At 38.6% G+C, this 13,358-nt stretch overlaps 2 protein-coding genes and 1 pseudogene across 8 annotated transcripts; 2 read left to right on the top strand and 1 right to left on the bottom strand.

Moving 5' to 3' along the window:
* Positions 1-95: 95 nt before the first annotated feature.
* On the top strand, positions 96-5,800 carry LOC105055416 (protein S-acyltransferase 11-like; annotated as a pseudogene). Its single transcript, XR_012135699.1, has 5 exons — positions 96-288; positions 2,253-2,487; positions 2,667-2,949; positions 4,660-5,139; positions 5,515-5,800. The product of XR_012135699.1 is annotated as a protein S-acyltransferase 11-like (transcript).
* A 1,437-nt stretch (positions 5,801-7,237) lies between these two features.
* On the top strand, positions 7,238-9,663 carry LOC105055415 (UDP-glycosyltransferase 73C5-like). The gene has a single exon (XM_010937217.4). The coding sequence runs from the start codon at positions 8,057-8,059 to the stop codon at positions 9,524-9,526; it is 1,470 nt and encodes a 489-aa protein (XP_010935519.1). The 5' UTR covers positions 7,238-8,056; the 3' UTR covers positions 9,527-9,663.
* A 158-nt stretch (positions 9,664-9,821) lies between these two features.
* Positions 9,822-12,530, bottom strand: LOC105055414 (transcription factor bHLH153). 6 transcript variants are annotated; one of them, XR_012135697.1, is made up of 7 exons: positions 12,194-12,530; positions 11,632-11,935; positions 11,492-11,557; positions 11,283-11,348; positions 11,153-11,179; positions 10,666-10,811; positions 9,822-10,405 (listed from the first exon to the last, which is right to left on the bottom strand). XR_012135697.1 is itself a non-coding variant. In XM_073246298.1 (7 exons), the coding sequence occupies exons 3-7, from the start codon at positions 11,917-11,919 to the stop codon at positions 10,758-10,760; spliced, it is 501 nt and encodes a 166-aa protein (XP_073102399.1). In that variant the 5' UTR covers positions 11,920-11,935; positions 12,077-12,126; positions 12,194-12,332; the 3' UTR covers positions 10,414-10,757. The 6 variants fall into 6 exon arrangements, 4 of the variants coding, with proteins under 4 accessions (XP_073102399.1, XP_073102397.1, XP_073102398.1 ...); XR_012135698.1 differs by having other exon boundaries at positions 9,822-10,385; XM_073246298.1 differs by lacking the exon at positions 9,822-10,405 and adding an exon at positions 12,077-12,126 and having other exon boundaries at positions 10,414-10,811; positions 12,194-12,332.
* Between the last annotated feature and the right edge of the window lie 828 nt (positions 12,531-13,358).

Raw genomic sequence — 13,358 nt, 5'->3', positions numbered from 1 at the left:
AGAAGAATGGACTGTGGTGGATTTGGATCATGTATGACCTGCCCGACTCAAATGATCCAATAAATCGAAAATATTTTACTGAACGGAGTTGAACCAAGCAGGACGTATCCAAATTCAAAATCCGGCAAATCTCCTTCGAAACTTTGGGGAAAAAAAAAAAAACTGCTTGGAAACCTACCCTTTCCTTTCCCTTTTCCTACTTCCCGTAGAAGGAATTCCAGCTGCCCGGAAAACGGCGCGAGAATCTCTTCCCCAGAACATCCAATGGATGATGAGCAAACGGTCAAGGTATCATCTCTCTCGCTCCTTTAGTGCTCTGCGGTTCTGATTATGGATTCTATTCTTGTCTTCCTTTAAGGGTTCTATTGATATGGTGTTTTTTCTCAATTCTCTACTAATGTAGGATCGAGAATCTAATTAGCTGAGCTGTGGCTTTTGATTGTGGATATTTTTCTCTTGGTTCCTTGCGTTTCTACCATATTTGGGCGGTGGAAAACTACTGGAAATTCGACTTTTTTGTTCTCTTTATAAAGTTGCAATCCACAGTGTTCGCCGTGTAATTCGTGGGTGATCCAAAGTTTGTGCGGTTTTTGCTTTGCCTGCAGTTATTTTCCTATTTCTTTTCTTCTTTCTTTTTGATTCTTGAGCTGATAAGAATCTCTCCTGGATCCTATACAATCTTTTTTTCCCCCCCTATAAATTCCTTTTGAATGATTTCTTCTACTAATTTTATTTTTTTATCTTGTTTTCATGATTATGGAAGACACGCCTATCTTAAATGAGTTGTAATTTCTCTTTTGAAGCCTTTAACATGTGGAATACAGTTCGTAATTAATTAGAACACGTCTATTTGTCCACGAGGAATTTATGAAGACATTCGACGTAATTTGAGTGTATGAATGAAGTGGAGCTTTTTTGCTGGAGAGTTGACATGAGCAAGGCTGCTGATGTTGTATGAAGTTTCAGAATGCTGGGGACAAAACAAGAGTAGGACATATTGAATGAGCATTGCATAGATTATAATGCCTGAATAACTGTATTCTGTATCGAAGACAGTTTGTGACCAAGATGACATAATGCATAGGAACAAGTGAGGTCATAATACCTAGGTAAGACCTATCAAACTGGTCAAAGTTTTAACCAAGTTCTGTTGACTGGACCAGGGCCACTAATATAACCTATGTTTAGTTTCACCAATATAATCAGTTGGATTTTACAAGTTTGAGCGGAGATAATTATTTGACATTGCCAACCTCTTGTTAGTTCAATTTGTCAGGCACCCTACCTTCAAGCAAGTTAATCTCATGTTGACTTTTCATTGATGTTGTTTCTGAACATGGGTTTGTCTTGTTTGTGGTCTCATCTAGTATTCGGCACTAGGATTGCAGATTGGTGTGGCCTTTAGACACTTTTTTTGGATGAATGCCAAATTTTCAGGGGCTTCATCTGGTAATTTCCACTTTGAGTTGGCCTCTGCAGCCTAATGTGTAAATGTCAGTTATCGGCCCTTTTATCTTGGTAGCATGCACAAACGGTTTGTAACTCGTAGTGTTTATTCCATAGGTCTTACTGCAGCAAAATACTGAAATCTTGTAGTCAATATTTGGCTTTGCAATGGTTTTGGAATCTAGACATAATTTTAGATTAGATCGTATTGGAACGTTCTATTACATGATCTGTTCTGAGCCATCAAAAAAAATGTAATTAATATCATAAGAAAGCGAAAGTATGTATATGAAAAAAGAAGGGGCCAAGACCAAAGGGCAAGCCCTAAGTCTCATCAGAGAATCAATAGCATGTAGACTTCACTGCATTAAACAAAGGAAAATAATAACATTGAACAATAACTAATACAACATAGATGGTACATTTCTAGTAACCACGTGGTCTCCTTAGCTAATTGGTTCAATCCAGGCATGAATCAAGTTTTTACTTTTTTATTTGTTTTTAACCAAATTTGCATGCTTGGACTACTTTTTAAGGGATATCTAGAATTATGCTTGAGCTAAAATGTATTGACTTTTTCACTTGATTGCCCTGTTTTCGCTCATGACTTTGCACAGCCAGTTTCTTGGTATGCTAACAATAGACTCAATGCTGATTCTTGCTTGACCATTAGCTGGGTTGTCTTTTAATGTCCTTCAATAAAGAATTGCCTTCCAAGGCTCAAGATGTTAGTTCTTTTATGTATGATGACAAGTACATTCATATAATGGAGCTTATTTTCAAACATGAAATGTCTTTGTATGTAGGAAGGGCACTGTACTGCATCCATATCAGAGGATCATGAGACAACATGTTGGGGCTGTGGGTTGCACCTTTTTCTTGAAACTGATTCAACTATATTCAAGTGTGGATGGTGTGGAGCAATAACTCACGAAAACAAAGCTTTGAGGAAACCTGATAGTATATGCTTTTCTCGTTGGAGACTTGTGCGGGACCGGTTCTTTGTTACTATTCTTCTCATCTTCGTGTTATTTGTGATATGTAAGATGCAAAGTCATTTCTTTCTTCACTTAGTTTACATGTTTGATCAGTAAATTCTTGTTTGCATTTTTTTTTTTGAAACATCAAGATGTGGATGTTAAGTTTTTTGATGCTGCATCCAGTTTTTACATTAAGTTATTTCATGTATATTTTTTTGTCTGGCTTTTTATTCATGACAGGTGCTGGTGTTTGGGCGGTATACCCAGTTGTTTTCTCAGTCAGCTATTTTTGTGGGATTTTCCACTCCACAATAACAGCCATTTTGTCTGTCAGTACCATATTTAGCTTCTGCCTGGCAGCCTTTAGGTCTGCTGGCTCACCACCAAACATATTCTGGGGTAGTTTTCATGTTGTGGCAAAAGGTGACCTAGAGTACTACACTTTTTGTGTTTACCGTGCAAAGCCAAAGCCTGCCGTTCATTTAGAATGTGTGTGTTGGACATGGATCATCATTGCCCATTTGTAAGTGAAATGGTTACTTACTGCCCCTTCTTCCACTGTTGAAATTTATTGGACTGAATTTTTCTGAATCGTAATAGAAGATGATGGATTGATCTAACCATGACCAGCTAGTTTCTTTCCCATTTTCCTCACCTTATAATTATAAACTTAGAATCTTATAACTGTGCTTGGACAGGTGCATTTATAGGTCCTGTGGATATTTTGGAAGCTGTTAGGTTAGGCACAGATCAGTGCATGGAAGACAGACTTAGAATAATACTGCTTGAGATAGAGGCAGCTTTTAAAAGGATGCAAAAGTGCAAACTTTTATTGTGGAACAGACAGAAATAAAATAATGACATGTTGCAGCACATGGGCCTGAGGTGAATAACAAAATTAATGAAAAGGGACTCTTGAAGTGGAAATGTGATTACTGTGTCATTTCATGGATCCATGAAGGGGATTAACTCTGGCAACTTTCTTTAAAGATCTGACTTGCAAGTCTCCTGCTGTTCCAATTTCTATCAGACTCTGGAATATTTGATTGCAGTTGCTCGTAGTTTCTTTAAGGGATTGGTTTACTTTAAGACTCAACACATTAATTGGATGTCACTTGGTCATCCCAAGATTTGGAAGTGCTTTGCACTAAACGAACCTAGGTTGGGAATTTTTTTTAAATTCAGTGGATAAGATCCATAAGGTGTTACCTTGTACAAGGAGAGCTTCTATTGGTGTTCTGTGTTGTTTTTGTCAGATTTTTTTATAGATGCTTTATAACTAAGTTGGATAGAGTTAATATTTGTACAAGAAAGGAAGTTTAAGAGTTGTACCAAGTGATAAAACATATTGTTAGGACATGTGAAGAGAGACAAAATTATACGGAAGATTTCATTTCTCGTAGGGTTGAAAATGGATCAACTATAAGTATATCCATATCAGTATGCCAAATACGATATGGATATGGACATTAATTGGATGCTCAAATTTATATTCATATTTGTTTTAAACATATATGGATACAAACCGAATATTGGGAACATGGATGTAAATATGGATGTAAATATGGAAGTAAATTGGACAGTTAAATTTTATGAGTCATCAAATAAAAAATGTCACTATATGGAAGATAAATTGAAGCAAAGACGTTGATTTTGTTATTCAGTTCCCTTTGAAGTTTGTGAGAGCTATAAGAGATTAAATAGGATAGCAAATGAAATGGGAAATTTGGGCACGGGTATGATAATTGTATATCATCCACTTTTCTTTGATCGATACAAATAAAGATATGGATATTAGTTGGTGCTATTTACGTTGATGTCCGGATACATTTGGAAATGGAAACAAATCCAGATGGACTGCACCTGATCCATATTCACCTCTAGTTTTCATGGTAGAGAAAATCTTACTAACCTAGATGATCTTCTAATTAGAGGTTGAGAAAGGCATTAGAGCATGCAACATTTGATTGGAGCAGATTTTGATCTATAAGATAGTTTTTCCTGAACAGATGGATGGGACTTTTTGGTTATGGTTATCATATGACTGTGGTAGCATTTTAGTATTTAGATTTGCTTGACTGTATATTTTTTGATTATATGTTCATGTATAAAATTAAAATGAATGTAACGTTGCAGTGAAAACTAATTAATCTAGTAAACTACATCACATTTGTAATCATGATAAGAACAGGAGTTCATGCAGATCCATTTATATGGTTTACCTTCTCTTCAGATAGGCAATCGCGTAGGAGCAGCAAACCACCGGTTTTTCATTGCACATTAGTTGCACTTATGTTGTCCTGATGAAATCATTTGCTGGGTCTCATACGTGGCCTCCTTTGGAGTTTAGAACACTTGGCTCAACTGGCTTCCACGATGTGAGTGGTGCAAGGTTAGCAAAGGAGATCATTGCGGCCTTAGCTAGCTCAGCGCTGCGCCTCTCAGCAAGAGGCTTTGTTCTTATTTATTTGGCATTTGCATGCCTGCCTGTGGAGATTGGTTTAAGTGCATTGTTGTGGCAGCAGCTCTATTATATCTATGAAGGTAGAACTTACATCAACCGCATAAATTCACTGAATGCTTGGCGTGGAGAAAAGGGACTCCAAGACCTTTTGCGTTTTTTCGGTTGTCCATATTCAGTTTTCAGAGTATTACTGGGTCCCGCAAGTGCTGGAAAGTTGCAAGACACATCAAGCTCCAAGCTCTTATAGAGGTAACTGATAATTATTCTATATTTTTTCATTATAGATAACACAGTTAAATCATTCCTTACAAGTTGCTTCCATACAATGTTACAAAGCGACCATCGTTGGGGGCATAATAATTTATACACGTTTGACCTAGAGCTATGATTGCATATTGTGTATTTGTTATATGCACCGACCATCCATAAATTAATGGGATAACTTTGATGTCTGGCAGCTTATGTGTATGCGTTGGTTAGTGGTGCGTGTATTCTGCTTTAATTATTTCCACAACCAATGCCAGGGAGCCTTCTTTTTTCCCATAGACTTCAATGCAAAAAACTTTGCTCTTAAAGAATTTCTTCTTATACATTTTTACTAAAACATGGGATGCTGATTTGCAGATATTATACTAAATGATGTCGCACTTTTGGAGTCTGCGTTATGGCACACTTCGCTTACCAATATGTCAAATACTAGAACCAAGCAGTCTTCAGCTGAGTTTGAGGACATTTTGGTATGGACAAAAACTGAATGGATTGGCAGCTAGCTGGAAAATTTTTCTATTTTCTTTCTGTAATATTGCAATGCAGTAGGCTTAGTTATTACTGTACATTCTGTTTTCGTCAGTGTAAGGTCCCCTGTTGCTAAATTAAATATTTGAAATGCGAAACTGGATTTTCACTCTTAGATTCTTGTTGTGCAAGGAAGTTTCTGACATTATTTACATGTAGGGCTGTGCTATGATCGACCATCGTAGATCTGTGAGTCATTATCCATCATATGTATATAAGAAGTTTTGGATGTTTTATGGTGAAAGGGATATTGAAATTGACCAAAGAGTAAGCAGGTCATTTGTGGCGCGAAGATGAAAGGCTGGTTGGACTTTGAGATGAAATGACAATAATTCAATTCCAACTTTTGAGGTATATGTTCACATGGCAGAAGTCAATTTCAGTGAAGATAATTCAATCAATCTAAATTCAGGAGGGTGATGCAAAAATCAATATTATTAGACCATATGATTTTATATTGACATCATTTTTTTTGAATTAAATTATGATATCTCTTTGAAATTCTCATTTGAATAAATGAATAACTCACCATTCATAAAGTACTAAAAACCATCTCATTGATCTAAACTTCTATAAATAATTTAATTTTAATATACTTGGATATTTCAAAATTGTAAAGAATGTATAAATGTTATGGATTCAATAATGATAATTATGCCAAAATTAAATAGGAGAATGGAGTTACCAAAATGGCCATCTAATATTTCAACTTGACTAAATTAAGATCTTAAAGAAAATAGTACTTGATTTTTTTTTGGACTTATCAATTTGATCGCGTCACGGAGGACTGTGCAAATCTTAGCCAAGTTTTTATTATTTTTTAATAAATTTTGTCGAGTCTCTACTCTTCTTGATATGAGAAATAGCATAAATACCTTTCATAGTTGCTATTTATGTGTACGCTCATATGAAGTTTTTTTTTTAAATTTTTTTTGGATGCCTCTAGCTGTTAGAGTATTTCAATTATTTTAATTTTGAATTATTTATTTTTTAGCGACATTAGATGGTACGGATACATTTGTAAAAAAAAGAAAAAGAAAAAAGATGATATATATATGTATGTGTGTGCGCGCATGCATGTATATGCGCACAAAATTTTTTTTTTTTTTCCTATTTGGTTAGGATGTTCAGGTGGTGTGATATTATTGATCTGATTAGATGGAGTTGGACTCTAAAATGGAATGAGAATGAGTGATTCTTATTTAAGTTATTTGAATTAAAAAATTCGTATTTTGATTTCAGAGAGAATGAGAATATTTTAATTCTTCAAAATTTAATATTTTCTTATCTATGTTATATATATACAAATCTTATTTTAATTTTTATTTCTATTATAAATTAAATTTATTGAAGGACATGGCCATTTCAATTTTGATTACGGTTGCAAATCAAATGCATTTTATTTTTTTTTAATACGAATTAGATTAAAGAGAACAAGTCTTCCTCCCCCCTCCCCTCCGTGATCCTGTTTCTTGTTTATTTCAGCTTGTTTTTTTTTGTCTGTTTTGTATTTCCTTTACTTTTTGGAGAACAAGTCTTCTTTGGCTTTGCAGGATAGAGCCGAAGCTAAAGGGAGAAATTATTATCCCACGATCATGCTGGTGCACATCATCAATCATCTACTGATTGTGCATCGGTCCCATTTATTGTGCGCTCACTCAACCATGGCCCACCGCAGTACGAGTGGCTGTGCATGAAGAGCTTGCAATAACTTATGTTTTTTTTTTACTTTAAAAATCTAATCGAGGAGCAAAAGCGAGAGGGCCGTTACGCGGCACGTCTCTGCACCTCTTTGTCGGTCTCGTAAGAAGGACGAGATATGACGTTTGTAGCCCAAGTCCCTACCTATCCCGGATCGAACTGGACGCGTACCTCATTCAGGTAATGCGGCTTAAAATAAGTTGCGTGTCAACTTCCCGTTCTTGCACCAGCCACCTGAAGAAGAGAAATTATTTGTCGAACTAGGAGACAAACTCCTTTACCCACGTTCACTGAACGTATGCACATTCGTCATCTCATGCAACTTGATCTTTGGTCCAGCCGAACGCCAAGAATTTTTTAATCCATGGCTGGCATTAATAAGCATCCCATTCGAAGGAATGAGCTGCTTTTTGTTCCAAGGAACACCTCCATGCCTACTTATTTGCAGCTGCAAAGATCTCTTGGTGTCTCGTCCTTTCCCTCTCCTCTTCTTCCTCCTTATCTTTCCTTGATCTCTTCTTTCTTGTGCTTATCTGAATGTTCAATAAAATTCGATTGAGTTGACTGGTCCGTTCTCAGTTCTAAGCCTCCCTCCTTTGGGTCAAAAAGAGAGATCTTTAGACCATTCCAAGCATTTTTCCCAACACCTTACACCGACGAAAACAACACCATGGGCAACCTCCACTTTGTTCTAATCCCATGGCTCGCTCAAGGCCACATGATCCCCATGGTGGACATCGCCCGCCTACTCGCCGAGCATGGCGTGACGGTCTCCATCATCACCACCCCCGTCAATGCGGCCCGCATCCAATCCACCATCGACCGCATCTCCGCCTCCGGCCGCCTCCTCCATTTCGTCACCCTCCGCTTCCCCGCCGCCGAGTTCGGCCTCCCGGAGGGCTGCGAGAACCTCGACAGCCTCCCTTCCCGTGACTTGATCCTCAACTTCTTCCAAGCAACAAAGCATCTACGAGGACCTCTTCTGCAATACCTTCGCAGCGGCTCTTCACTCCCTCCGAGCTGCATGATCATCGATGTCGGCCACCCATGGGCTCAAGGAGTCGGTCGAGAGCTCGGAGTCCCTTGCCTCGCCTTCCATGGCTACTCTTGCTTCTCCCTCTTGAGCATCCACTACTTGCACCACTACAAGACCCACGAGACCATGCCCTCGATGTCGGATTCTTTCATCTTGCCAGGATTGCCTCATCGGACCGAGATGACGAGGTGGAAGCTACCGAGGCAATTCCACGACGACGTCCCATACCAGGAGATCTACGAGGAGATCAGAGATGCTGAGGAGATGGCAGACGGAGTGATCGTGAACAGCTTTGATGAGTTGGAGCCAGGATATACGGAACGCATCGAGAAGGCGACGGGGAAGAAGGCGTGGACCATCGGTCCGGTCTCGCTTCAGAACAAAGGAAGGTCGGACATGGCGGAGAGGGGGAATAAGTCAACGGTCGACAAGGAGCAGTGCTTGAAGTGGTTGGATTCGAAGAAACCCAAGTCGGTGATCTACGTTAGCTTCGGCAGCATGGGCAAATTTTCATCCTTGCAGCTGAGAGAGATGGGGGCCGGCTTGCTGGCTTCGAGCAGACCTTTCATTTGGGTGATCAGGGGGGGTCAGAAGCCATTGGAGGAGGTGGAGAAGTGGGTGGAGGAAAGGATAGAAGGGAGGGTGGATTCGAGGTGTCTTTTGATCAAGGGGTGGGCGCCGCAGGTGATGATCCTGTCGCACCCAGCGGTGGGAGGGTTCGTGACGCACTGTGGGTGGAACTCGACGCTGGAGGGAGTGTCCGCAGGTGTGCCGATGGTAACCTGGCCGCTTTTCGCCGAGCAGTTCCTTAATGAGAAGTTGATCGTGGAGGTTCTGGGGATCGGCGTGGCGGTCGGAGTCGAAATGCCGATGGACTGGTGCAAAGGGGAGGAGGGTGGAGTGATGGTGAAGAGAGAGCAGCTGACGAAGGCTGTAGAGAGGCTGATGGATGAAGGGGAGGAAGGGAATGAGAGGAGGAGGAGAGCGAAGGAGTTAGGGGAGAAAGCAAACAAGGCTCTGGAGGAGGGTGGGTCTTCCTATCTGAGCATCACACGCTTGATTCAGTACGTGGCAGAGAAAGCTATGGAGAATCTTAGTGTTTAGGTGGAGGAGACCGGGAGCTTTGGGTTGTTTTGATGTGGTTGCCAATTTGCTATATGGTTATATAGTTTTTCCTAAAATAAAAGCTTAAGTTGAAAAATAACAAATGGAAGTACATACTTCTACTTTAATGCTACAAAGCTGTTTTGCTGTTCTGCCTGAATGATTCCTGTCGAACTCATTGGCGATGTGTTGATTAAGGTCGAAGGATTGGATGGACCATGATTGCGTATACATGTTTGAAATGGATGCAAACTTAAAAAGAAGGCAGTTTGGACCACCCATCTTGGCATCCAGAAGGAAAACAGGAATGAACATGATCTCCCTCAGAATTCTTCTCTCAAGATATAAAATAAATTATTAAAGGGAAGGAAAAAAGAACAACTCTCTTGGAATCAATGAGAAACAAGGTCTGCGACCTAAATAATTAATCACGCCAGTTAGTAATGGGGATGAACCTGGGTGATGGGTCATTCTATAGGAGGGTTGTTGTTTAGCTGGCATTCCTTGGATATGCTGAGAAAAGTTGAAACTTGAAAGGTATACATTAAGAATATAATTGTGTTTAGGTAACATACATCCATATATACCTGCAAGTGCAACAAGCTAATTTTTACACCCAGCTTGCATTTTTCTGTAATTTATTTAAGCTAATTAAGTGACGTAACTGTAATATCCTATTATACGTACAGTAATTAGATGTCACGTTTGTAATATCCTATTATACACAGTAATTTAGATGTTACGTTCTTTCCATTAATTTCGTCCCATGCATGGTAGGCTAGTGTTCTTCAAATTGGTCTCAGGGAGAGAATAACAGAAGTTCCGAAAAAGCCAACTCTTACGTACCTTTCCAGCATTTCTGCAATTTATATATAAAAGCTGCGAAATTCAACCATCAAAAAAATAAAAAAGAAGAAGAATTGAAGAAGAAGAGAGGAGAGAAAAGCTATGATCGATGTTCATGAATAACCAACGCCTGTTCTGCTCTAATCTACAATTAAACACATCTTAGAGTACATGTATTCCTTTTGGAAAGCATTAGTTCCTTAAGGCGCTCTCCAGTTTAATTAAACATTACCAGTGGTTAGGCATGAGACTTGACTCCCTCTAGACATCCTCATGCAAGTATGAGTACTCACCAGTAGCTTCTGCCAGCCACGTACGGGGTCCTAAGAGCTGATGGAGGTGTCCTTCCTGCATTGCAGATGGTGGAGATGGGAACCAAACACAGTCATCTACTTCTCAGGTCTTCTTTTCCTCCCATCTCCTTTTTAATTTCATAGATCTGAAAAGCATGAGCGAAAATATTCATACATGACTGAAAATTCAAAATTGCTATCAAGACTGTGCACGGAACAAAGAGAAAAATTCGACAAATTTCTTTAGGAAATTTGAAAATCTTTTGATATGAAACACAAGGGTCGTGTTAATGATCGCAATTTGGTCAGTTTTAGTTTCATCTCATGATTATGTGGATCTCAAGTTTGGTTAACAGCAGTAACACCAGCTAACTAATCGTTATCATCACCTTGGTTTTTATCACTTATTTTGGTGTAAATTAATAGCATTCAAGTACCTAGGTGATATTAATTAAAATTTAATTTCTAATATGCAAAAGATACAAACCATTTTCACATATGGAGAGCATAGTACCTGAAATTACCATTGAAAGTTGTAAGATTCATCATTTATCAACAACTCATGATAATTTATAACAAAATGGTAGTTTCTAAAAGCTTTCTGGGGTCCAACATACAGTCAACTGCTCATGAAGACATTTGATGTATTCAATTGCATCCACCAACACGGAGGCCGTGTCAGTCTGAAAAGATTCATATATACAAAGAATTAATGAATTCCGATTTTAGTTTAGTGGCAACAAGGAACAGGAGTGATCATTGTGGCATTCAACTTATCAGTTAGTTTTGGAACACGTAAAAAGTCATCGGTTCTGAATATTTCCACCTTCCTAAATGGTGAAACCAGCTGTTGCAGCGCGGCGAATCTGTCACCAAGCTTCTCTTTTCGAACCTGGAAGACAGTGATATAGCATGGTAGTTGTGAGTTCTTTGGGTTTCTATGCACAAGATTGTTTGTAGACTTACCTTAAGTGGTGTAATACGAGAGGTTATGGGTTTTTCCAAGTGCTTTTGTTGAGAAGAAAAGCTACAACTATCAGGAGATGGCTTTTTAATTCGACTGTTATCAAATAATAATATATGGCCGCTGTGATTCAGCATTGGAAAAGGTGGACATGTTTCTCCTTCAGTGTTGTTAAGCAATGAAGACGGAATATTTGAGGAAAAATGTTCAAGAGGTTGCACCAAATCCTGCCGATGGTCTTCTTCTTTGATGGGTTGGACTGTTGCTGCTTCTACAATCCCATCGCTCATATGAGAGCTGCTTTGGCTGGTATAAATTGGAGGAAAGGAAGTGGGATTAAAGAAGTCAGTGGCTTATTTTCTAGCTCAGCATATCCATAAAGTAGTAATTAGTAACTACAAGTAGTGGAAGGCAAATCAAGAAAAGGTTGGACAAGATAAACTCAACCTTAGGCTCCTCTTTCTTGGTTCAGAGACCGAAGTTACATGGACAACAATCTACCGAGGCAAGATACATAAGATGTTGGGAGGTAAAAAAGTGAGAAGAACATTGATATATACTCACAAAATCTCATTGTCCCTGGCTCTTAAGGGATTACTGATCTCAAGAAACGATGTTGAGGAGGTGGAAACTATGGGACCGTTTGCAGGCAAACTGACCCATTGTTGCGTCTCCGACATCCGTCCGCTTCCATGCGTCTCTTCACCCATTTACCGTCATATATTTATTTCCCTTCATGAAGTGTAGTCTCAGGCAATCCTGGAGCAGGTCTCCGTTTGAACTACTCTTGGTTCAAAGACGATCTTCTTTTCTAGATCTCTCTTTGGACTCTAGTTTGAAGTATGCTTGCCTGGTGGCCCCCAAACATCAGTATCCAAGAAAAATTGAGTGGGATAGGGAATATGGGCATAGGAAATTAGTTGGAAAGGGAGGAAAATCTCTTGCATTATTAGTCAAGTTGAATTATCCAACTACACCACGACACCGAGATGCCAGATTACATCCCTTTGTCATATATAAACGGATTTTTTATTCAAGCATCCTTCTTTTCCCTGAACCATGATCTACCTCTTTCTCAGATTATCCTTTCATTATTTTGATCTTTTCTGCTTCAGGACCATAGCAAAAGACATCATTAATTTGATATTTTTATTCGTGAAATTTTAACATCTCTAAGATATCAAGCATGTGGTTAAGTCTTAATTATATAACACCTATCTAATGTTTTATTATAGCAATGACAATTTGGCTATGTTAGTAGCAGTATCATTGCAAAATAAATAATCAAATATTTTATGGATGGAGTGCCATTTTAGATAATTGAGTCTCTAAGGTGATTTTTTTTATAGCTCCAGATAAGTCTTTTGATTGGCCCTTTTGAAAATTTTGGATATTATAGTTTTCATATCATAAGATGGAGCTCCTTTCATGTTGTAGTGCAATACTTTAGACTGTTTTCATGCGTCAAACACCAAATTTCATTGCGTTATGAAACGTCCGTTAAAACTTTGCTCAGCTTTTAGTGAACAATTACAAATCCTTAAAGAATGTAGTTCCTTATCTTCTTTATATTTCTAGTCTCTATAAAATTAATTTTAAATGATGATAGGAGGGAGACAAAGGATTAACATTTCCTTTTCTCGCCAACAATATATCATACTCTTCAAATTATGTTCATCACAAAATATCAATATTTATCATTAGCTTGTAATTTGGAGCCTTAGATTGG

The sequence above is a fragment of the Elaeis guineensis genome, chromosome 12, assembly GCF_000442705.2.
Source record: "Elaeis guineensis isolate ETL-2024a chromosome 12, EG11, whole genome shotgun sequence".
Taxonomy (NCBI): domain Eukaryota; kingdom Viridiplantae; phylum Streptophyta; class Magnoliopsida; order Arecales; family Arecaceae; genus Elaeis; species Elaeis guineensis.
The sequence above is the reverse complement of the archived record's forward strand: the minus strand, read 5'-3'. Positions and strand labels throughout refer to the sequence as shown.